Consider the following 24,680-nt stretch of genomic DNA (forward strand, 5'->3'; position numbering starts at 1 on the left):
ATCTAAGGAGGCCTTAACCTTCTGTATAATATCAAACCATTGATTGCTGCTGCAATTATGTGTGCTGTTCTCTCTATATATAGTTTTTACATCATCCTCTGGCCATGCAGACCTATGCAAGTGGCAGTCATAAGCTGTTCATTCTGATTGCCTGTCATAAGGCAATTTCAGTGCTGAAGATTCATACCCCATTGTGTGTCCCCACCTTTGACATCTGAGGGTCAATTCCAAATGGAAAGTTCTCAAAAAGGGTAAACCAGAATGAGGGAAGAATCCATTCCTAGAAATACTTTCCCCTTCTGGTCCTAGCTCCACCACTTACTGACTTACAAGTCATGTCACCACTCTGAATCTCAGTTTCCTCTTCTATCAAAATAGTAAGACTGAATAGCTACTTCCAAAGGGAAATTCAGCAAATTAAATGAAATTATGCACATAAAGCGAGGAAGGACCTCTCAGCAGAGCTGAGAGCACAGGTGCTGAAAGCTGCCTGGGTTAAAATTCTGGATCTGCTGACCAGTTGTGTAACCTTGGGCCCTTTACTTAACTTCTTTGTACCTTAGTTTCCTCATCTGCCAAGTGTAGATTTTTTAAAAAGTATCTATGTTGTAGGGTTGTTTTTCAGATTAACTGAATATATATATACATTCTGAGACAGTGCCTGGCATATAGTGAACACTCAAGAAAGCCTCATGTGCTGTTCTCCCAGCAGCAAAGTTCAAGACTGATGGTACGCCTGGCCACCGTGGTTGAGCATCGACCATGGTTCGATTCCTGGTCAAGAAGTATGCCTGGGTTGTGGGCTTGATCCCCAGTGTGGGGCATGCAGAGGCAGCTGATCAATGATTCTCTCTCATCATTAATGTTTCTATCTCTCTTTCCCACTTACTTCCTCTCTGAAATTAATAAAAATATATTTTAAAAAATGACTGATGGTATTTAATACCTGACAAAGCCCTTGTTCATGCACTATCTCTGATTCCTCATGATAGCTCAGTGATAAATGGACCACCGTACCAGTTGAACAGCTGAGGAAACTGAAGTTCAGATCAGATGATAAGGTAAGGGCAGAGCTGGACTCAAGTTCATTGTCTCTTCCTGCTGTGCCATGCTGACTCTCTGGTCCTGTCACCTGTACTGCCTAAATGCCATCAGCCACCCTGAGAACTCTACACTGGGGAGTTCCACACTAGCCAGACATTGTGCAGTAGCCGTGCTGGGAGGCATCACACTACAGAGGCTGAAGAAACTAGATCCTGTTACCATGCCTCCATCCATTAATGTTTAGACACCTTACAGTGGCAGCTTCTTTTCCTCCATTCCACCCTACGCAGCTGACAATAACTGTGCTAGAGAACTAGCTGATTATGTCACTCCCTTGCTCGAAAACCTTCAATAGCTCCCTATGGTTCACAGATCAAATTAGTTCCCATAGGCAGTACAAGTCCAAATGCAGCACATTCCTTTTCAAGAAACTCCCCAACCTTATCACCTTCCATCCTTTCTCTGGCGTGGCTGGGCTAGTCTCCTCCCAGTTTCCTGGAACACCACCATCTTCTGTAAACAGCATTCAGATGTGGAACTCAGAACCACTAATTCCAAGACATGTCAGAGCAGTCACAGGTGGAAGAGAGACCTGAGACCCAAAACTCACATAGCCAAGAGGCAGGGCAGGGACCTCTTTACACTCCAAAAACCATTTTGAGTGGTAAATACTCTTTGCTACATTTTCAAAGTATTTGCTGATCTGGCCCTAAATGTACAAGTTCTGTGAAATGGTGTGAAGGGTTCAGATAATTCAAACATTTTTGGATCCTAACACTTCACTCCAATGGCATCTCATGAAAGTAAAATCCAAATCTTTTACATAGGCCCTTGCCTACCCCATCCCCCATCACTCTCCCATTGTGTTCTGTACTCATTCATACTGGCCTCCTGGCCTCTTCACAAACCCTATAAGGGCATTCAGTCTCAGAGTCTTTGTCCCTGCTGTTGCCACTGCCTGGAATGCCCTCCCTTCTGATGATGTGTGATCATCACCCAGGTTTTACTCAAATGTCATCTCCTCAGAGAAGCCTTCCCTGACCAGCCCCATCGAAAGTGTCCCTTCTACCAGTCACTTTCTACCACATTGCTTTTTTCCTTTTTTCTTAGAAGAATCATCTCATGCCGAAACCGGTTTGGCTCAGTGGATAGAGCGTCGGCCTGCGGACTGAAGGGTCCCGGGTTCGATTCCGGTCAAGGGCATGTACCTTGGTTGCGGGCACATCCCCAGTGGGAGGTGTGCAGGAGGCAGCTGATCGATGTTTCTCTCTCATTGATGTTTCTAGCTCTCTATCCCTCTCCCTTCCTCTCTGTAAAAATATCAATAAAATATATTTAAAAAAAAAAAAAGAATCATCTCATCTCTAAAGGATGATCTCATTACTTATAATTATCTCATTTACTTATTAAATTTGTGTACTGTCTGACTCTTTCCAGAATATCAGCTGGGCCAGAGCAGGGATTTTGTTAGCTTGCTACACAGCTCACGGAGCAGTGCTTGGCACCCAGTAGGCACTTGACATAGATTTACTGAAGGAATGCATGAAATACAGACATAACTTTTCTCTTTGGCTGCACCCTGTGCATGATTTTGCTCATCCCCAATCAATAGGCAGGGAATAGGGAGGCCCAACTACATCCAGCACCATCCAAACTGGGCTGGAACAAAGACCTCACTCTTCCTCTGGGGCTCAGCTGGTCCAGGAGACCTGCTGCTGACATTTCACCAAAGAACTCATGCAACGAGACTGTCTTCTATTAGTGAGAATTATTTCCACACCTCCCACAGGGGGAAACCATGATTTTATGAAGGTAAAACCACATTGTGATTAACACTTAATCAGGATTCCGTCTATATTATAGCTCTGCAAGGAAAAAAAATAGTTGGGGGCCTTAATATCACTCTAGTAAATGTTACAATAAGTGTGTTCCTGACACGATTTTCTTATTAGGGTCCTTCCCTGTAAGTTTTATTGCATTTAATTAAAAATTATTGCTAAAAGAAACAGCTGCAGATGGTCTTATTTTAAGTCAGAAAATTAAAAACTGAATATTCTCATCAGTCAATTTCAACAAGCCCAGCCGCATGCATTACGAATGTGATGGTTTTGAGATTATAATAATTTTTATGGCATTTCCAGGTCCTTTCAATGAAACTTAATGAAAGCTCTGCATGAGTTCATTTGTCAAAAACATAGTAATCATAGGAAGGCTCCCAGTTTACAGGCAGATACAAAGATACCAATGAAAACTATGGTTGGGGATTTGCCGAAAATCCAGCCATGCAGCTCTCAGCACCAATGGTCAGCAGGAGGCTTAGATGCAACTCTGCCATATCTCCCCCACCTGCCCAAAGAATTTCGTGCTGAGGCTGTAAATCACTTTTGTTTTATAATTATATGAACATTTGTTGCTGCAGTACAAAATAATTTTATTTTGTAAAAAATGAAAGTCAGGTTTCACTCTCTCAAGGAATCTCTTCCGCAAAATATTTATTGTATTATGAAGATTCTGAGGGCTAGGGAGGAGGGAAGAAAGCACCCTTTGCTAGATTTTGTGATGGACTTCAGAATTTTAATGGCGGTCACCATCCTTGGTCTGGTTTGCCCAACTTTATGACTTGGCTTGTATCCTTTAACTTCTTTTTTTAAGGACTGGATTATTATTAATTATTTTTTCACCATGCAACAAAACTTTTATTAACATTTTGAACAGATTCAGTTATTACTGAACTGGTAATTTCTAAACTTAAATTGGGGCAAATGGCTAGAATGCAGAGTAGTGCCATCATTGGGCACTATGAACGCAAAACTGAAGAATTAACAGCCACCCCTCAGACGGAGGACCAGGTGCAGGGTGGACTCTTTCTGGATGTTGAGTGCGGCCATCTTCCGGCTGCTTGCCTGCAAAGATGAGCCTTTGCTGGTCGGGAGGGATGCCTTCCTTATCCTGGATCTTGGCCTTCACATTCTCAATGGTATCACTGGGCTCAGCCTCCAGAGTGATGGTCTTGCTGGTCAAGGTCTTCACGAAGATTTGCATTTTGACCTGTTAGCGATTGTGAAAATACCGCAGGTCCAATCCCATCGAGTCTCCTCAACAATGACACAGCCCCTATAATGCCTGGTGCTTCTCAGGACTGAATTCTTATTATTTCTTGCTTTGTCTCTTATTGAAAACCAACTCAAATCTTTTATTTATTTGGGACCAGACAGACTATAACAGGTAAATAAAAGAATGAGAAGAGAAAAGCAAAGGCAGACATAAGCTAACCCTGGAGTTGACACTGGAGAACTGGGTTGCTGTGGGCATTCTGGAGACAGAACTCCACTCCTCCCCTTCCCACTGCTGCAGCCCTGCTTGGTCTTCATATTCTCTGGAGGGGATCATTGCAGCAGCCCCTTGATTAACCTACCTGCTTCTCATCTCTCCATCCCCTCTACTCTCCACCTTGTCAACCAAGTGTCCGTAACAATGCACCATCCCCATTGCAGCAGCCCCTGCTGAAAACCCGCTTGGATTCCCCACTGCCCTGGGGTATGTACTAAGTCTCCAAGCCAATATATGAGGCCCTTCTCAGCTGGGTCCCAACCTGCCTTCCCAACTTCATCTCACAGATGTTCACACCGAGCTCCATCTGCACACTTCGCAGTTCTTTCTTATCTCCAAACTCATGCACAGGCTTGTGCTCTTCCTAGACTGTCTGTCTCCATCACGAACTCTTGTTCCTCTGGCAATACCCACCTCAAGTATCTCTCAGATAGACTCCTCCAGGACTGTTTGGAGGGACCTCTAACAAAGCCTTTATCACACCAGGTTCTACCAGTAATGACCTCTATCAGTCTCTTTCCCCAGCCAGACTGAAAGGCCTTGAGGGCAGGGACCTTCATCCCTCTAGTACCTGGAACAGTAGCTGACAATTAGTAGATGCTGAACAAATGTTAGAGGAGGGAGTGAGTGAATTAGCTGATGCAAGATGCGGTGGTAAGAACTGGAAATTAGAAAAAGATGGTGTCTGAGTTTAGTCCTTAAGTCTTTCAACCCAATCTCCTTCATATATTCTCCATGACTTCAGATGTTCTGAACCGTTTTTCAGACTAAAGATATCAAGGTACCTTCTGAAGCAAGATAAAATAATTTTCACTACAGCTTTACCTGCTAAAAACTACAGCCTGAAGTCTCTCTGTATATTCTCACACCTTTCTCCTCTTCTACTCCAGATGTTGAAATCCTACTTTTCCTTTAGTGTCTATTCAAATGCCACCCTGTCCTTGAAGCCATCCCACCCTCCTCTGAACTCCTACTCTTTTGGCCCTAAGGATTTTCTACTCACATTTCAGGGACTCTCTTTCCCCTACCAGTGATGGTGTGACCATCGCCTCCCATACTTCACTCGGCAGAGTATGGCAATATGTCAATGGTATATCCCAGGGGTTGAGCATACGAGCATTCACTGTGAAAACAACTTTCCTGTAAGTCTGAATGTTTTCATTATGAAATGTTAGAGAAAAGTGACATCAGAGATCTGTGCTGATACATAGTGCTGTGATTAACATCGTGCAAAAAATCCCCCCCAAAAAACAACAACAAAAAACATCCACAAACACAGTTTTGAGGCTTTAAATGAGATACTTAGAACAAATCAGTTTTTGTAGTGTTTTGCAGCAATGGGTGTTTTAAGTATATACAAAGCACCTAGCACTGTGTTGCCAAAGATATGTACGTAATAAATTATATTTCTTTTCAGAACCCTTGTGAAGCTCAAAATCACTTACTCCCATCTACACTAATAAAAGAGAAATATGCAAATTGACCATCACTTCGCGACGACCACCAGCCAATCAGGAGTGAGCATGCAAATTAACCTGAAAAAGGTGGCAGTGGCCCTACCCCCCAGCCGCTCTGGGCCTCTGGGCAGCACACATGCAGGCACAAAGCGGCTGGGCGGGGCGGGATGCCTGCTATGAGGGGGAGGGCGGAGGGTGGTGAGCTACAGGAGCGGGGATCCGGCAGGAGCGAAGACTGAAAGCGGTGGCCAAAGCAAAGGCCTGGGTCCTGGGTGCTGGAGAAAAACCGGTGCCGGCAGCCAGGGGAAGGAAGGCCTATTGCACGAATCTTCGTGCAACAAACCTCTAGTAGAATCATAAACCCCTGGCCATCAGCATACATTTATTAAGCTCCTAGTGCATAACCAACATACTGGATTTATGAGGGGCCATGGATATTCGGAAGTCAAGCCTAGGTTCTCCCAACCAAGACTACTGACTGAAGACATAAAACAACCTATTTGAAAAGTAGGAATATTAGACTGTATCTCTAGTCCTTTTTTTTCCCCAAGAGGGTCAATTCAGGGAAAAAGAATACAATTTAAAGGATGACAAAACTTTGCAATGTGTGTATATACAATTTTGTTTTATAAGATAGAAAATTGTTAATAAGAATATTATTATAGCTCCTAAAATGTTATTATCTGTGTATACAAGTCTCAGAGGAAGTAACTGCACAGAAGAAACTTTATCACCATTCATTAGCGCTCTGATGAGCTGCTGCTCTGATGTAGGGGTCCCTAAGGGCTCTCTGAATTCTATTATATACTCTACCCTTTCTTGAAGAAAAGTACTTTTAGTGGAAAAAAGAACTTGGATTTAAATAACATTGAATCACACCACTTTTCAGTCCTTATGAATCCTTTGGATTATGCCAAGTATAAAGTCTCTGTGTGGTGCCAGGATGTCTTTAACACCTCTCCCTGTTTAACAAAGGGACCAAGCCTCCAGCTCACAGCCTTGGCAAGTAATAACCTCAAGCGAGATTTTACCTGTTATTTTCTTTTCCTTTGTATCTTATTTATACAACTGCCTTCTATTTATGTCAACTGATACTGTTTTTCCACATCCTAACAGGACATAAAATTCCCTTTCTAAACATTTTTTGCAAAATAAAAAAGCTGGACTGCTTGAAAGACAAAAAAGTAAGCGAGAATATAGGCAGTATAACAGAAATATAAAGGTGGTACAGGAAAGGTGAATGGTTGAGAAATACAAATCTACTCCAATCTTACCATTTCACAGATGAGCAAACTGTGGCCTACGCCCTTTCCAAGATCCCACAGGAAGTCAGTGACTGACGGGGCTTTGAACTCATGTCTCCTGGTGCACTGTCCTATGCTCTTTCAGGACGTTAACATTTATTTGGCTTCTATCTCTGATCCTCACACTCAAGCAAGGTATGGGGCAGGACAAGCAGGAGGAAGAAGGTACTGCCTCTGGCCCCTGTTCCAACCTGAAGCACCCCTGTCTGAGATCAGCAGCCCCCCTCCACTCAATTCTCAAAGCTCTCATTCAGGCAAAGCAGCAGTGGGGCCCCCACCCCCTTGGCAGTCCCTTGTGCCTCTCAACTGGATGTGTCTGAAACCTCCCTTGCCCAGACCTGTTCCAGCCCAAAGCAGGGATTTTTCTCCCCCTCTGCTTCCATCTGTTTCATGCAGGAAAACGGAAGAAAGCTTTGCTCACTGATTGATGTCCAAGAAGATGTGGTTCCTGCATGGGAGATTTATCCCAGCCAGTCTGGCCTTTGGTGAAATAGTATCAGAGTGGGGGATAGTGCTTTGGAAATTCAGAGTCTGACAGTTAGGATACTCAACCAAAGCCCCAGGCTGTAGCATCAAATGTGAGACATGCCGGGAAAGCACCTAACACAGTGCCTATGACACAGTAAACAATCAAGATAAGGTAACATTGACATTTTCTTGGGTATTTTATTCCTACTGTCATGTTACTTTGGGTGATGAAATCTTTTTGCTTGTTTGTTTAGACCAGTTTGCCGACCACTGGATAGGGGCTTAATCACAAGGAAAAACAACAGCCTGTAATTATTGGAATCGAGAGTCTAGGTCAGTGGTCAGCAAACTCATTAGTCAACAGAGCGGCAAACCGCGGTTTGCCGACCACTGGTTTAGACAAATTATAGATCAAGACATCAGGGCCTTTGCATATGGCCAATGTCTGTGCAGCGCACAACCCCAGAGGGCACCACCATATACCGACTAAAAGGTGAATGTGACCCAGGGTTGCACAGTGTGCTGCATGCACAGCCAGACTTGGCATCCTGCAACATAATTCACTGCAAATTCCTGAACGAGTCAAGAAATCTGAGTCCTAGCACTGATTTCTCCACTAAATGGCTGAGAGACCCTTGGCAAGTCCCTTTCCTTCTCTGTGCCTCTGTTTTCACCTCCATAACAGGACCAAATGTTGCCTGAAGGTCCCCTACAGCTATAAAATTCTGTGATTCTACAGCAGATTTCAATTTCTGAAGAGCTGTCACACAAAAGAGGAAACAGGCTCACCCACCTGGCTCGAAAGGGAAGAGCCAGCATGAGTGAGGTAGGGATATTAGAGGGAGATAGTTTTTGCCTCAGTCAGAAAGAAAAATGTAATCAGAGTACCTAGCAACAGAAAAGACGGCTCTGGAAGGTAGTGAGCTCCCTGTAGCTTGTGGAATTTAAGTAGAGACTGGGTTAAGAGACAAACCTGTTAGAAGTGGGAGGCTTGACCATATATCCTTCGAGATGCTTTCCAGCATGGAGATTTTATGATTTCAAAGCTTGGTTCTATTTCCATTAATGCTAAGAGGCACTCAGCTAGGGTTGGGTGTCATCAAACCCTGCTGACAACCATTAATGAAATGATCTTGATGGTTCAGTGCCTCTTGCCCTCTAAGAGTTCCCATACATCCACATCTCCAAACTGAATTTGGTCCCTCCAGCAGTGTTGGCATTTACCTCTGTCCCAGCAAACAAACCTTTTCATCCTAGAAAGAACTAATTAATAATAGTCTTGCCCAGGCCTGGGGTAGGGAGAAGATAGAGCCAGCATGGGGAACCATGTAAAAAAAAACCTCAAGAGAATAAACCATAGAAACACTTCTAGCATCTATACTCCAGCGACAGCGAATGCTAATTGCAAATCATTCTTATCTATTCATTACTGCAAGTCCCCTAGGAAGACCTAGTAGCAACAGCTGTGTGGGACTGGGCTAAGTTAGAGCACATAAGAGGAAAGAATCAGGATTTCTTTAAAATCACAACCATTTTGGCTTTTCATTAATTCAGATCAGGTAGCCCCAAAAGAATGTAACTGGTTGTGAGTGAATTGCATCGCCGTTAAGTTGTATCCATAATGTACAAGGAACAGCAAGATTTGGCAGTTATTTACTTGGGATGATCAAGAAGGGCATTCAATCAGTCTTGGGAAGGCGGGGTCAGAAAAACCCCCATTTCAGTGTTTCACTCTCACTTCCAAGGTGAACAAGTCCAAAATAAAGAAAATCCGCTTGGATGTACCTCTTAAAGACTTCTATTCAGAAATTTAGCTCAGGGCACCCTTGGCTTTTTAAACAATTTAAATAATCTTTTCTAGTTCCCTTCAATAGAGTGTATATTTACACAATAAAAAGGTATCAATCTCAATTTAGGGTATTTTCCTGATGGTGAAAGATATTTAGTTTGGCAAGATTCCAGAACCTTCTCTTTGGTGACTTTCCCAGAGAGGAGTAGCAAAGCTATCTACCTAGATCAGAAACCTCCCACAAATAAATCTCCCATGCTCAAATTTGTACTGAACTTAGCATTTTAGATAATACTTCATATAGATTACCTATTCTAGTCTTCTCAAACACTCTGCCATGAGGTAGCATGAATCACATTTCACAGATGACGTAACTGAGGCTCAAAGAGGTAAAACCACTCATCCCGAGTCACTCGGACAGTTACACCTGCTAAACAACATAGAAAACGAATTCACGATACCTTTCTGCTTCCTGGTCTGCACTCTGCTGCTTGCTCTCAAAGGTGTTGAAGCTGCTCATGTCCACATAGCCATCATTTTCGTTTGCTGTAGACAGGGCTCTGCTCTGATCTTCAAACAGCTTTGTAAATGTCCCAGCCCTTGCAGGCCTCCGGGGTGGAATCTGTATATTCTCATAGTCCGAGTTCATAGCTGGAATGTTCTCATAGTCCGAAGTGTCAGCATTGGGAAATGAGATAGACCGGGGCTTGGTCAGGGGCAAGGGCAGAAAGGGGGGCCGGGAGCGGTCTTCGAAGGACTCCACTCGGGATACCGTCCTGCTGAAGGGGATGCCTTTCCTCTTGCCATCCCTGTAGAAGATGAGGGAGGAGGGTGATTCAGAAGCCCTGAGCTTGCCAGTCCGGGTCTTAAGCTGAGGGGAGTTACTGAGGCTCCTGCGGTCAATTTCCAGGAGCCGGGAAGGCCCGTGGTAGCTGGATTCCGAAGAAGACCTGGAAGAAGACACATTGACCTCCACATGTACTTTGTTCTCAGTCTTCTTCTTAAACGTCAGGGCCAGAAACCGCTTAAAGGATGACTTCTTCTTCTTGCTGTGCTTGTCTGGGGGCTCACTCTCAATCAGGAGTGAGGGAGAGCTCTTTGTGATAGGCTTCTTGGTGATGCAGGCCAGGTCAAAAGGTGGTGGGATATCGACCATGGAAGATGGTGTTGAAGTGCCACTGGACGGAAGGTGGTTCCTCTGGGAGAAACTCCCAGAGGAGCCAATCACACAGGGCAGAGAGAGGTTGTCATCTTTCCTCTTGATTCGATGGTCGTCTAAGCCAGATGCCTCTGGCTCCCGGTACACGGAGACCGGGATCTCTCGGCCTTCCACGGAGAATGAACGAGGGTACAGAGTGAAGGCTCTGGGCTTCGCTGGTAAGGCCCTGCTGGCTTCTAGTGGCTTCCCCTCCAATGACAGAACTATCTTTCTTGCCTCCTCGGTAGCACCTCCAATGCCAATGGCTGACGATGGGACAGCTTCTGGTCCAGCTTCTTCTGGGACAGTTTCTGGGACATAGCCAGGCACTTTCCCAGAGTGGGGCCTGGCCCTTGAGATGATGTTCTTTCTGTCAATGGGGATCAGGCCGCCCTCAGCATCAGAGTTCTCTTCTTCTTTTGAGCCATAACCACCTAAGTCATCTGATGCAGCCTGTGTCTCAGGTTTTTCTCCCTCTCCAGGGTCGGTTCCGCACACCAAGTCGACTCCCAGCTCATAGGGGTTGGTGAGCGCATCATCTGTGGCATCCTCATCCACTGGCAAGACCAGTACGTTAGGGACAGAGAGGCCCTCCCCAGTGCCATCTTGCAGGGAGCCATGCTGGCCACACAAAGTTCCAGCCACGGTGTCCTGGTCTGCACATTCCCCTGACTTTGATTCCTGCTTTGACTCTAAGCCTTTTGCTGACTCAGAAAAAGAAGAGTAGCTTTCACTACAGAAAGAGGTGCTCTCTGTAGGGAAGAACTCATAGGGACTTCCTGAGAGTGAAGTCACAAAGTCGTCCATACAGTCATTCTCGAAAGGAATGATCTGGCAGCTTTCCTCAGTGGGTTCATCCTGCATGGAGTCCTCACTTTCTGGAATGTCTTCTCTCGCCTCTTGGGTGACTGCTGCCATTTCTTCTTGGTCAGTTTTCTCATCTTGGTCAGGTGGTTCATCCTGGTCATCCCGGTTGCCCCCGCTTGTGGTATCTTCACACTCCTCCTCGGAGATGTCAGGGTTGTCTGTGACTATCTCTGCCTCCTGGATGCCCGTGGCCAATCCCTCATTCACCAGGGGTTCCTCACTGGTATCTTCAGCACCCTCCTCAGTGGGCCTGTCAGATTTCCCATACTCATCTGCCACCCCTGGTTCTGTCTTGGCACAGCCTTCCTCACCATCCTCCTCTGCCTCCCTGGGTGTCCCAAGAGGCCCAGGCTCCTTGCCAGCTGATTCTGGATCCTCTAAATCAACTTGAGTTAGAATGATATCACTTGAAAAGACTGCCTCTTCATCCCAAGGGCCCCTATCCTCCAGGTTGTACATGTTGTGTTCCTCCACCAGCTTCTCTTCCTCCTTACTTGTGAGCTTCTGCTCCTCTTCCCCTGGGTCTTGGGCACAGTCATCAACCCCCACCGTCTCAGGAATGGGGGCTACTCCTTCATCAGTCTCTCCACTCAGTGCCACTTCGGCTGGGGATGCCACTTCTTCAGCAGCTCCTGTCCCCTCCTCCTCACCTTCCTCCTTGGGTTCCTCTTCCCCAGTGGCATCCGGAGGCACCATGACTGCATTCTCCACAGAGTCCCCATCCCTGGGTTCATCCTCTCTCGGTGGAGCCCTGGGGACTACGATGTAATCTTCATCGGCCTCAGCCTCAGAGCACTCCAGGTTGGACTGCTGCTCTTCATAAAGTCCCCTCTCTACGCAGAGCAGCTTCCCATTGCTGCATTTGTTCAAGCTGTTGATCATGTACACACTAGCCCTCCATTCATTGGGGGTATCCAGCCTTGGTTTAGGGGCGATGGGGGGTTTTGGCCCCCTCGACATGGAGTTGGGACTGTGAAGACTGTCAGGCCTGGGTGACGAAGGGAATTTGGGTGCAGTCACTGGTGTGAGGGGACTGGCATTCTTTGGCTTGGGAGCAACTGGTGGTTTTGGTGAATCTAAAGGATGAAAATAGAGGAAGGAAGGAGACAAAAAGTACAGTTACCTTTATTTCCACTCCCACTTATTATTTTTGAGAGAACAGTGAAGTTGGTTTCCCAACAGTCCATGTGAACCCAATCTACTATGTTTTGTCTTAGGTTTATTCCTCTATATTATCTTTAAAATCCCTTGAGTTTCCACTAAAAAATCATTCTGAAAACAAGGTGACTAGACCTTTCTTCTATATACAGTCCAGCTAACAAAACCCAACCGAATGGCATCTTGTACTCCTCAAATAAAGGTGTGCAGATCACTGAGCTCATTCATTCAACAACTATTTATTAAACACTTTTTTGGGTGCCAGGTACCCAGAAGACAATATTGAACTTGACAGTCACCATCCCTGCTGCCTGATAGAACTTACATTCATTCTACAATTAATTCATTGGATACCTGTATCTATTCCCATAGTACTAGGGTTTTCTAGGGTCAAGAAGAGAAGGACACTGCCCAGCCAGTGTGGCTCAGTGGTTGAGCATCGACCTATGAACCAGGAGGCCACGCTTCAATTCCCGGTCAGGGCACATGCCCGGGTTGTGGGCTTGATCCCCAGCTAGGGGCGTGCAGGAGGCAGCCGATCAATGATTCTATCTCCTCATTGATGTTTCTATCTCTCTCTCCCTCTCCCTTCCTCTTTGAAATCAATAAAAATATATTTTTTAAAAAAAGAAGAAGAGAAGGACACCTCTGCTGACTACTCAGAGTTGAGTCAGGGAGAGAAGACTAATAGAACAATTGGAGGACAGAGCTGTACACTCTTGGAATATTATAACTGAATAGCCATTATCTCATTCCCTCAAGAATGACACACCAAAGGCTTGTGACAGTGATATATGAGTCTCTTGAGGGTCACCTCTGAATTCTACATGGTGTAGACTGGTGTCCAGCTAAGTGGCCTGCATCCAAATTTTACAGCATCCAAATTTCATGGGAGAAATTATATGGCATTTGACAACATGGATGTTTGCAAAAGGCCTCTTCCCTTGTGCATGGTGAGGATCTATTAACCACGGCAGAATAAAAGATGTGGTACAAACTGTACACGCAGCAGGAGTTTGAGAAGCAAGAATTACTATGGTTAGGGAAGGCCTCTTAGAGAATGAGAAATTTCAGCTAAATTTTGTAGGCTGGAAGGGACCTGGACAAGTATAGCGTCAAGGGAGTAGTCACCCACTTCCAAGTTCAGCATCTCTCCTACCACAAGCCAGCCTACACCTCCACGCCTCTTGCTGAACCTCTGAGCCCCTGGGCACACTTCAGTCAAAGTGAGGAAGGCAGATTTCCAGGAATACAAGTCCATAAAAATCCATCAAATCAAAAGCACTGCCTAGCTCCCCACTGCCCATGGATTAGGATGTGTAAGTCTCGCTTCAGCCCCGTCTCACCTCCCAGTTCCATCCCCACTAAGTCGTGGGTTTGACACAGAGCAGCTTCAGAATGCCAGCCTAGCTTGTGACAGAAAGAAGGTGGAGCAGAGAGCCTGGAGGTCTATACCCATTCTGCAGATGAGGGGATTCTCTTCTCCTCCCCAACATGTGACTCCCAGGTAATCCTTGAAGCATCTAACCCCAGTTTAATCTAATCAAGGGCTGTCTGACAGAAATTTAATGTAAGCCACATTTATATTCACATATATGATTTTTCATTCTCTCATAGCCACATTAAAAAGTAAAAAAGAAACAGGTGAAATTAATTTTTGCAATACAGTTTTTTTAACTCAATATATCAAAAATATTATTTTGAATACCATCATGTATTCAGTGAATCATGTTTGGATCAACATGTAATCAATATACAAAATTTATTAATGAGATAGCTGACATTCTTTCTTGAACTAAGTGTATTTTACACATACATTATGTCACAATTCAGACTAGCCACAATTCAAGTGATCAGTAGCCACATGGGGCCAGTGGCTATGGTCTTGGTCAGCACAGCTCTGACTTGAGACATCTCCATGGCACTGTCCTATTGTCACCTCAATTTCAAGGTATCAGACTGGCAGGACTATGTTAAATTCAACTGAGGCCCCAAAGGAAAGAAAAAAGGCCTGGAGTCATAATAATACAGGGTTACAAAGCCCATGCATTCTGTTCCTAAAAAGGTTTCATTTCAGAGCCTCTTTACTTGTACTTGCACATACATCTAATGAACTTGGTTGCCTGGCTTCCCAATGCACAGATATTTAGAAGGGGTATGGGAGAACGTTAGAGCAGGAACACTGCAGACTATAAGATGTAGTAGCTGGAAGCAGAAAAGAGAGAAAAGAGGCACAGCTGTCAAAGTACCCAGTGCTAACGTACCCATAACATCAATCTCTTAACCCATATCTACATTCGTTTGCATCAATGCCCAGGCTTTCCACTGTCATCCAGATAATAACCCAGAGTCGTCAAGATGTAATATGTGACTTCACAACTCCTTGATTACATAAGCAATCAAGTATATCCTCATTTAGAAAAATATATGTCCACATTAGGAAAAACAGTAACCACCACCCAAATTTGGAGCTTAAACAGCTAAGCTCAATGTAGAGTTACAGAGTAAGCCTTTGGAGCCTGGCTGATCTCATTTCAAAATTTGGCTTTGCCACTTATAAGCTATGAAATTGAGTCTCAATTCCCTCATCTGCAGAATGGGTACAACAGTAGCACCTACACTCAAGGGTTGTTGTGAAGATTAAAAGATACATATTAAAAGTGCTTAGTAGCAGGCATTCACATAGGGGTACTCAATAAACAGTAGCTACTATTGTTCTAATGAAGTCAGTCTTTGCCTACCTTGTAACTTCCCCTGGTATAAGTCTTGCTCTATACTGCTGTAGAGTGTTATGTAATATTAGCTCCACACTCTCAACATCAAGTGTTAGGCATTGGCATGAAATTATTCTTTGGGGGCAGGGACTCTCATTTCTCATCCTTAACAGGTGGTATTTCACATGAGCGCCATGAGACCTGACAGAGGGACAGAAAGGCCTTGAAAAATGACCAAAACCTTGGCTGCATCACCACCACCCCCACCCCATCCTTCATCCAATCAAGCTATTGATCTGTGGGTGCCATCTCCTCAGGAAAGGTTACAGTGGGCCTCTGAAGCGTGATCCTGCAAGAAAATGCCTTCCCCATCTAGCCCCTAGGAATGACAAGAATGTAGTGTCCATGCCCTGCTTCCAGCTCTGAGATCAAAGAATGCCAGAACCAGAAAGGCCTTGTCTGATCCCTCACTGAAAGATGAGGAAACTGAGGCACAGCGAGGGCAGGTGACTGGCATGGAGCTACTCAGCAAATCTGGAGCAGGGCTCAGATAGAATGTGGGTTTCCTGCTGCAGTCACTTGAACTTCTGCCTTGACCCTTTTGCCACAGAGCATTTCTTCTACAGGGGTCCCAGCTTCTAGTGAGGTAGAGAAAAGAAAAAAAGCAGGAAAATTGAGGCTAAAGAGACCAGGAACAACTAGCCAGGTAAGAAATTTACATAAGCCTGAGTCCAGAGCTCAGAAATACTAACTGGCCACAGGGTGAATGACTTTCAGTTGCTCCCATCCAATTTCCTTTAATCCAATTCCATTAAATATTTATTGAGCACCTACTATGTGCTGGGCACCCATCTAGAATCTTTGAACACATCAATAAACAAAACAAAAACCCTGTCTTTCATGGACCTGATCTTCTAATGGTGGGATATAAGCAAATAAAATGAGTATCTTACATATTTTATGTTAGATGATCATAAAGTCTGTGGAAAAAGATTAGGAGTTGAGGGTTTTTGCAATTTTAAATAGAGTGACCAGGATAGATCTCACTGGGAAGACATTACAGAAAAGACTTGAAAGAGGTAAGGGAAGCCAGGACTCACCGGACATGTTCAAAGAGGCCAGAGTCACTGGAGGGGAGTGAGCAAGAGAAAAAGAGAAGCAGGAGATGAGGTCAGAGAGGCCCGGGAAGAGGTTGTAGATTATGCAGGGCCTTGAGAGGAAGGACATGCTCACTCTTGCTAATATATTGAACTAAATAGAAGTGGTGAGGATGGACGCAGGGAGACCCATGAAGAGGGTCTTGCAATAATCCAGGCAAGAGATGATAGAGCAGGTTAGTAGCAGTGAAAGTGGTCAAAAAGTCAGATTCCAAATAAGAACGTATCGCTTGCAGGATATGCTTACAATCTGGATATTGTGTGTAAGAGAAACAGAGAAGTCAAGGACAACACCAAGGTTTTGAGTCAGAGCAACTGGGAAAATGAAATTGCTTCCAACTGAGCTGGATAAGCCTGCATGTGCTAGGGAGGGAAAGCAGAATTTTACTTTGCACATGTTAGATCCGAGTTACCTTTCACACACCATAGTGGGGTCATCAAGTGGGGTCTTGGGTATTCCAGTCTGGGTTCTGGAAGAAGTCTGGCTGGAGGATTCCATCAGAGATGGAAGTCAAGGCATGAACCCGGTGAGATCACCAAGTGAAGGAGTATGGACTGAGAAAAGAGCGAGACCAAGGAGGGAGAGAGAAGGAGTCAGCAAAGGAGACAGAGGAGGGAGCAAAGAAAATGAAGGGGGTGTGAGGGCTTCCAGCTTTGCTCCCTCTCTGCCTCCCTCACAAAAGGGAACCAGAGTCCCTGCCCTTGGTACAAAGTTATCTGGGTCTCAGATCCCCTCTGCCTGGGGAAGGCTCAGGGAAGAGGTTGCACCAGGGTGCACGTTGAAGAACAGTGAAGATTTCACAACTGAAAAGGAGATTAAGTATCCCAGGTACGGGGAACAGAGTGTGAAGAGGCCCAGAGGCAGTAAGATGCAAAGACCTTTGGGAGTACGGTAAAAAATCCAGTTTTGGCTGAGCTTGAACATGGTGGGGGTAGGAGAATTATAGGATAAATCAGAGCTGGCGGTCCCTCCTCTGGTTACATCTCACTTTCTGACTGCCCAGAACACCACATGGATGGAGCTGGTGGTCCTCTGCTGTCTCCTGAATCCTTCTGGCTGCTGTCTGAATCCTCTCTTCTTGTATCACGGAGTCTGGGATTTACGACCTCCCCAGCCTGAGTTAATGCCCAAGACCTCCTGGCAATTTGCTAGGCCTGAGGATGACTCGAATACCCTTAACGCCAAGATGCCAAGAGTTAACTGGGAATAGGAGAACCTCAGTGACAGGAGGAAGAGATTTTTAACAGCTTCTGGTGATAGAAATCATCCCCAGCCAGCCCTCGGTACCAGTTTATATTTTCTTTCTTTATTTTAATTAAATATCTGTCACTCACACATTCATGCTTACTGCTCCCTTGTCAGCGACACAGAGGTTCAATTAGAAGGTGTATTGGAAGGAGAATTGGACTGGGAGTCGAGAGCTCTGATTCCCACTCCTGGCTCTGCCCTTAATTGGAGGTGTGACATTGGGCAAGTCCTTCTCCTCCCTGAGCCTCAGTTTCCCCAGCTGTAAAGTGAGGGGGCTGCACCAGTCAGTAAGTGCCTTCTGCTCTGGCTGACTACAGACTATTAAACTCATGGCTCTTCTTATGATGTCCCCTGACATCCATGTCTTTAGTCCCTGAGCCTGTTTCAACTGCATTTCACTATACTCCCCCTGGAACTCTCATAACCATATGTTCCAAGAGTAATTATCTTCCAATTTCACCTTCCAATTGCATCTTAATTTAACTTTCATTCCTGGGTGCCTGCCGGAATGTCCACGCCAAGCCTGATGATTTCTAATTAAGCTGCTATTACGCTAGTCCGGTGATCCACAACAGGGCTTATATGGGAAAACAGCATGGGACGGAGGTGGATGAGCATGGGCCCCAGGCTCAGATAGACCTGGACTTCAGTCCCAGCTCTGCCACATATCAGCTGTGTGATCTTGAGCACATCACTTTGCTTCTCTTGAGCCTCAGTTTCTTTCTTGGTAACATGGAAGAAATACTCCCTTTTTTCTTAGGGCTTTTGAGAAGTTCAAGGGAAATAACAGACATAAGATGACTAATAAAGTCAACTGGCAAACATTTCCTGTGTACCTACTATGTTAGGCACTAGATAAAAAAGCAGACACTCAAGCTGGACAGTCTGTGTTTCAATCCTATCTTGGTCTCCCATTAAGTCAGTCACCATTTAATCCCTGCAGCTCAGTTTTCCTATCTATAAAATGAGGATAGCAATAGTACTCAGCTCATCAGGTCAATATGGAAACCACATTGATACAAGTAAAACACTTAAAGCAGTACCTGATTCATATTAAGTACCCAATAAATATTAGGTAGTGTTTATTAGTCATTTATAATGTGACGGATACCACAGGCACCATACAGGCTTTATTTTTTTGAAACATGAGGACTCAATGACAAAGATCTTTTTATCCCAATTTTTCAGATGAAGAAACTGAGGCACAGAGAGATTAAGTAACCTGCTCAGGGTCACATAACTAAGTATATGATGGTCCTGAGATTCAGTCCCATGGAGTCTGTGAACCACTATGGTACATGGCACACAGAAATCATTATGTGAGGTTTCTATTGTTGCCATCACATAGTGGCAACTGCTAAGAATTACTGGGACTAAACAGGCCTCTCAGTTTATTTGGGCTCACTCCATCCCCCAGATTCTCAGAGAAGGGAGAGCTCGTCCAAGCCTCATGCAGGGAAACGTGGGAAAACTGGGACCGCTCTCACCATTGTTTTAAAGCAAGTTTTATTAGGAGTGTAAGAAAAAGCTAGCCTGGCTCTGTCCAGGCTGTGCCAGAACAGGCAGGAGGCGACCTTCTTCCTCCAAGGAGTGGCTGGCTGGGCACTGGGACCCTTCTCCAACCTTTTCCAGCCCCACAAAGTAGTACACCTGCTCCTACCTCCCCCCACCATCCTATGACCCACACTCTGTCCAGGTGTTCATATGCTCAGCAACAACAGGACATGGACACTGGGAGGCGGCTGCCACACTCCCAAGTCCACAACTGGCTCCTTTTTCAGGTCAGTCCAGCCAATGTCTCCTGTCTGCATCTCACTGCTAAGACAATGACTTTTTTCATTTTAAAGATTTTAAAAAGAAAACACACACACACACACACACACACACACACACACACACACACACACACCAGCAGCAGCAGCAGCAGCAGGATATATGGTTCTAAGACAGCCAAAATGGTGGCTTCCTGTTTCTTTAGGGATGTCTGTTTTGGAGTATGGCTTCAGACACGGATGTTGGCTGGGGAGATGGGGAGAAGGCTGCCTTTTGCTTAATTCTGAGGGAGAAAGAATGACAATCGCTCCTTGGCAGGAGGATGAAGCAAGTTAGCTGGGACTGTTCCCTTGCAAACTCTCCTCTTTGGGGGAACTTTTGCCTTCCGTGTGGACGGAGTCAAGAATCCCGGGAACTAGATTCCAGGCACCGCCCATCTCTGAGTCTCAGTCGCTAAATCTGTTAAATGGCATTCTTCTGGAGAGATCACTAATATTTACTGTCAAATGCATTCTGGATTGCACGGAATCCCCGAACTGGAGAGTCAGATTCACAGGGCAGAGGCTCGAGGGAAGGGAGGGAACGCACGGAGTGCGGCTCAGCCCCGATCAGGAGTGATCCCTCGGCGTTCGGTCCCCTGGGGGAGGCACAAAGGCCAGCCCGGGCGCTGCCCAGGAGTGGGGATGCTATGGGGAAAGAGGAGATGATTTAGGGCTTTTTAGTCCTATCCAGAGAGTAAGCTCCAAGTCTGGGTCTGGAGAGAGAGAAGGGAGCAGAATTCTCTTAAGGGTGAGCCGCCAAGTGATGAAGGACCCGGTGTAGGGGAGAGCGTGGACGGATCCCCTGTGCCACGAGGAGCCCCTGAGGAGCCAGCAAGGGTCTGGCGGGAACCCTGAGGAACGGGATAAGGGTGTAGGGGTGCGACCAAGTTGCGTCTGCGAAGGGGGCGTCTTTCTCCATTGCCAAGGGTACCCTCATTCGGGGGCGCCGTGGGAGTGGGATGAGGGCGTACGCGGCCAGGGTGAGGCCTCGCCAAGACTGAGGGGGCGTCCCTGAGGCAGGGTGACTCGGACAGGGGCCCCAGATGATTCTCAGCCTCCTGGGTGAGGGGACACCGGACCCGCCCATGTCTCGACCGAAGCCCAGCAGAGTAGGACGGTTGGGGGATTCTCGGCCGTCGCTCCGGGCGCCCCACGGGCTTCAACTTGGGACGCCTCGCCGGGGCCCCCTCGCGCGCGGCCCTCGGGGCGCGAGAGGTCGCACGAAGCCTCCTACCTGCTCTGTTCATCTTCCAGCGCGAGGAGCGCGGGGCCGCCCGTCGGTCCGTCCGTCAGTCGAGCGCGAGTCCGCGCGCCGCTTCACTCCATGGCCTCACGGCGGGTACCGCACCCCGTGGCGCCCGCCCCGCCCCCCGGCGCACGCCGAACTCCCTGAGGGGCGCAGGGCCAGTGGGGGCCAGGGCGCGAGCCTCCAGGGCTGGGCGGGGCCGGGGAGGGGGCGCGAGAGCGGGGCGCGCGAGGCGGCAGCCCGGACAGCACAGGCGTCGCGTTAAATCACACTCAGCCCGGGCGCGGGGCTAGTGGGGGAGCGGGGCTGATGCCGCAGGGGCTGGGCGGGGCCGCGCGGGCTGGGCGGGGAGGGGGCGCTAGCGCGCCGCGTGGGGGGCGGTGGCCGGAGCAGCGCGCGGCGTGGCGTCCGCTCCGAACTCCCCGCTCCGCGCTGAGCGCGCTGCGCTCTGGCCCCCGCGCCGCCGCCGCCGCGCCGCCGCCGCCCTCTCCTAGACGTTTCCTCCCGCTCCCGAAGAGGAAGACTTTTTTTTCCCCTTTCTGCTCAGTCAGGGATCGAGAGAGTCGAGGGCGAGGCGGCCCCGTGCACATTTAAAGGGACCGTGGCCAGGGGTGCCGCGCGAGGTTCAAGGGATTAGCATCGGGGTGGGGGGAAGCCAGCGAGTTGCTCTTCGGAGGACTTCCTCGTCCTTTTGCCAGGCGGACTGTCCATCTTTATTTTTATTTATTTTTATGGACATTGATTCAGTCCTTCGCCAGACGCTGTGCTGAGTGCCCAACAAGACAGCCCCAATTTTTTTTTATCTCATGGAGCGTAGATGGGAGACAAGAAAAATAAGAATGAATATCATTTCGGGAGTGATAAGTGCCTTGAGGGAGATAAAACCGGGGTGATGGGGCAGACCAATGGCTCTCAAAAGTGTGCTGCGAACCAGCGCAGGAATTTTTTTTTTTCATTTTTTTAATTGATTAAGGTATTACATGTGTCCATATCTCCCCATTGCATCTCCCACCCCACTCCCATACATGCCCTCACACCCCCCCCTCAGTGTCTTGCGTCCATTGGTTATGCTTATATAAGTGCAAATTCCCAGCACCCACCCCAGACTCACTGAATCAGAAATCCCATATTTAACAAACCCCTAAGGTTTTTCAGATGCAAGCTAAAATTGGAGAATCACTGGAGTACAGAATGGGTAATCAAGGAAGGCCTCCCTAAGGAGGTGATGTTTGAAAGGGAGACCTGGTTGATGAGGATCCTGTTTGTGTTCACTCACCGCACTGTGTGACCAGCATCTCCCAGGGACAATAGGGATACCCCCACCAATCCTCCACCTCGAGCTAGGGTCTGATTGTCCATGCAAACATAGGTAGATAGTTCTGCTTCCTCCGACAAGTGCTGGGATGGGGTGAGGGATGCACAGGAGCTTGTGAGAACTCTGAAATGGCTCCAAAGTGGAGGGGCTTCAGCAAAGAAAAGGCCTTTTGGATAGAGGGAATCGTTTGGGCAAAGATTTAGAGGTGTGAAAAGGCATGGTCTGTTCCAGGAGCCAGAGGTGGTTGACGTGGGGAATAGAGGGTGGAAGTGTCCCAATATGAGGTCCAGAAGGGCCAGGGTGAGAGGTGCTCTGACTACCATTGTTTCTGTCAGGTGATCCCAGATAACCAGATGTTTTCATTGCATACGAAACACCTCTTGGCTCTAAACATTGGTGTCACTCAGGAGCTTGTTAGAAATACAGAATCTCAGCCCCCACCCCAGACCGACAGAACCAGAATCTGCATTTTAACTAGATCTTGAGATGATCTGTATACACATCAGAATTGGAGACACACTGCTCTAGATAACCCACCCCATTTCTTTTTGGCCAAATGTGCTGCCCAAGCACACAGAGGTAGAGAAAATCCCAGATTCCCCACTTCTCACTCAGGTGAAAACGTGATCCCTGACCTCTGTCTCATTAATACATTATTGGAAAGCTGGTAGAATTCTGGATACCTGAGGGCCTGCACCCAGAAGAACTCCTGGTATATATTAGGTGCTCACTAAAATATATGACATGCATGAAGGTCGGGTTTGAATTGTTACAGGAACCAATTGATGCCTAGCACACAGAAGGTGTTTAATGCACAATGAAGATAGGAATACATGAATTTCAATTAGGTGATACAGAAAGGCTCTTCCCCCTTCTCCTCACCCCCCCTCCCCAATCAATCAAGCTCAAATGTAAGAACCTCCCCTTATGCCATCTTGGCCAATAGGAGAGGCTCCACTTTCACTCCAACTCTATGGTAACAATGATAGAGATGGTGATGATGGTGGAGGTGATGGTGAAAGTGATAGTGGATGTGGGAGACATGATGTTATAGTCGAAAGAGGTAGAGGAGGTTGAGGTGGTGAGATGATAGAAGCTGTGAAAATCGTGGTGAAATGCACAGATGATGTATTGTAGAACTGTATACCTGAAACCTATATAATTTTATTAACCAGTGTCCCCAATAAATTCAGTTTTTTAAAAAAGAAAGACATTGTGAAGATAGAAGACGTGATATAGTTGGTAGTGGAAGAGGTAGTAGAACTGACAGATGTGATGGAGATGGACATGAGGAGATAATGGAGGTGATAGAGTTGAGTGAGGTGATGGAGGTGGTAGAGTTGGTCAAGGTGATGTAGGTGGTGGAGATCATGTGGTTGAGTGAGGTCATGGAGGTGGGAGGTGGTGGAACTAATGGTGGAGAAGGTAGGGGTATGTTTGATGCAAAAAGAAAATATGCCTTAAAATTTGAACTTGTTTCTGGAATTAGCAATAAAACCCAAATAACCAGGATCCCAGGGCAGGAGCAGAAAAAGGAGGCTCAGCTCAGACATTTGATCAATGACCAACATTACCCTCGCTGTTGGGCCTGCGCACAGGAGGAGGGAGGGCAGGAAGAGACCTCCATGCCTTGTTAAGCCCTTTCCACAACTGTTGAATTTGGGATTTGAGGCTAAGCAAAGTCTACCTGAAAAGATCACCACACCAATGACAGTTGGGGAAAAACACAGGTCTGAACTTATTGAGCTGAAACCACATGTTGGGGTGGAGTGATGGGCTATGAAGCTGAACCACTCATTCTGTTGTTTGCTTTTCCTAACAAGAGAAAATGGATGTGGAAGACCATAAGGCTCTACAAACGGCCGGTACTAATGCTGGTGCTTGGACTTGCTCAGTCCTTATGGAACTGAGCCATAAACACTCACTGAGCTCGGAGATGGCTGTAAATACCCAAAAAGGACATGACCATGGAGCTGGGGGAAGTGGGTATGGCCATCATTTCTCCTGTTTTGAGCCTTTCACACATGTATATTCTTCTCAAGAATCCTATAAAGGAATTATTACCAGTATATTCCCATTTCACACAAGGGAAAACTGAGGTCCAAACGGGGGAAATTACTTGCTCCTACAGCCCAGCCAGGACGCACACCCCATCATCTGAGAACGTAGTCTGGGTTCCTAACTACCAAAAAGTCTGCCTAGGTTTTCACATTTTCCAAATTACACTGTGAGCCACCCAGAGTAGGTGTTATGCCTACTTGACAGACTTGGAATCGGAGGCCCAGAGGGGAAAATAACTGGCCTGGGATCTTACAGCAAGTTAGGGGAACAGGGAGTGGTGGAATCCACACCTGCTGACACCAGGCCCCCGTCGGAATCACAGGGAGCCTGAAACCATGCTCCTTCTCCAACGGCACAGTCTCTTTCTTTGCCTTTTGAGGGCAGGATTCCCTCCTTGCTTTTCTAAAGGAGTTTAGCAGGGTTGGGGCATGACGCCTTTAAGACTGATCCTGAGTAGGAGTCAGGCCTTCCTTCTCCCTCCCTCTTTCTTTTTCTCCCCCCTTTCTTTC

The 24,680-nt window shown here is 46.7% G+C and overlaps 1 protein-coding gene across 1 annotated transcript in view; it reads right to left on the reverse strand.

The window, feature by feature from the left end:
- Positions 1 to 20,911, reverse strand: part of FGD5 (FYVE, RhoGEF and PH domain containing 5) — a 119,379-nt gene extending 98,468 nt beyond the window's left edge. The window contains exons 1-2 of the mRNA XM_080672224.1: positions 20,784 to 20,911; positions 9,854 to 12,533 (exon numbers count right to left, since the gene is read on the reverse strand). Coding sequence (XP_080528350.1) covers positions 9,854 to 12,533; positions 20,784 to 20,796 — 2,693 coding nt within the window. The 5' untranslated portion in view covers positions 20,797 to 20,911. The remainder of the gene's footprint in view (positions 1 to 9,853; positions 12,534 to 20,783) is intronic.
- Positions 20,912 to 24,680: the final 3,769 nt, after the last annotated feature.

This window comes from Plecotus auritus (assembly GCF_963455305.1).
Source record: "Plecotus auritus genome assembly, chromosome: 6".
Taxonomy (NCBI): Eukaryota; Metazoa; Chordata; class Mammalia; order Chiroptera; family Vespertilionidae; genus Plecotus; species Plecotus auritus.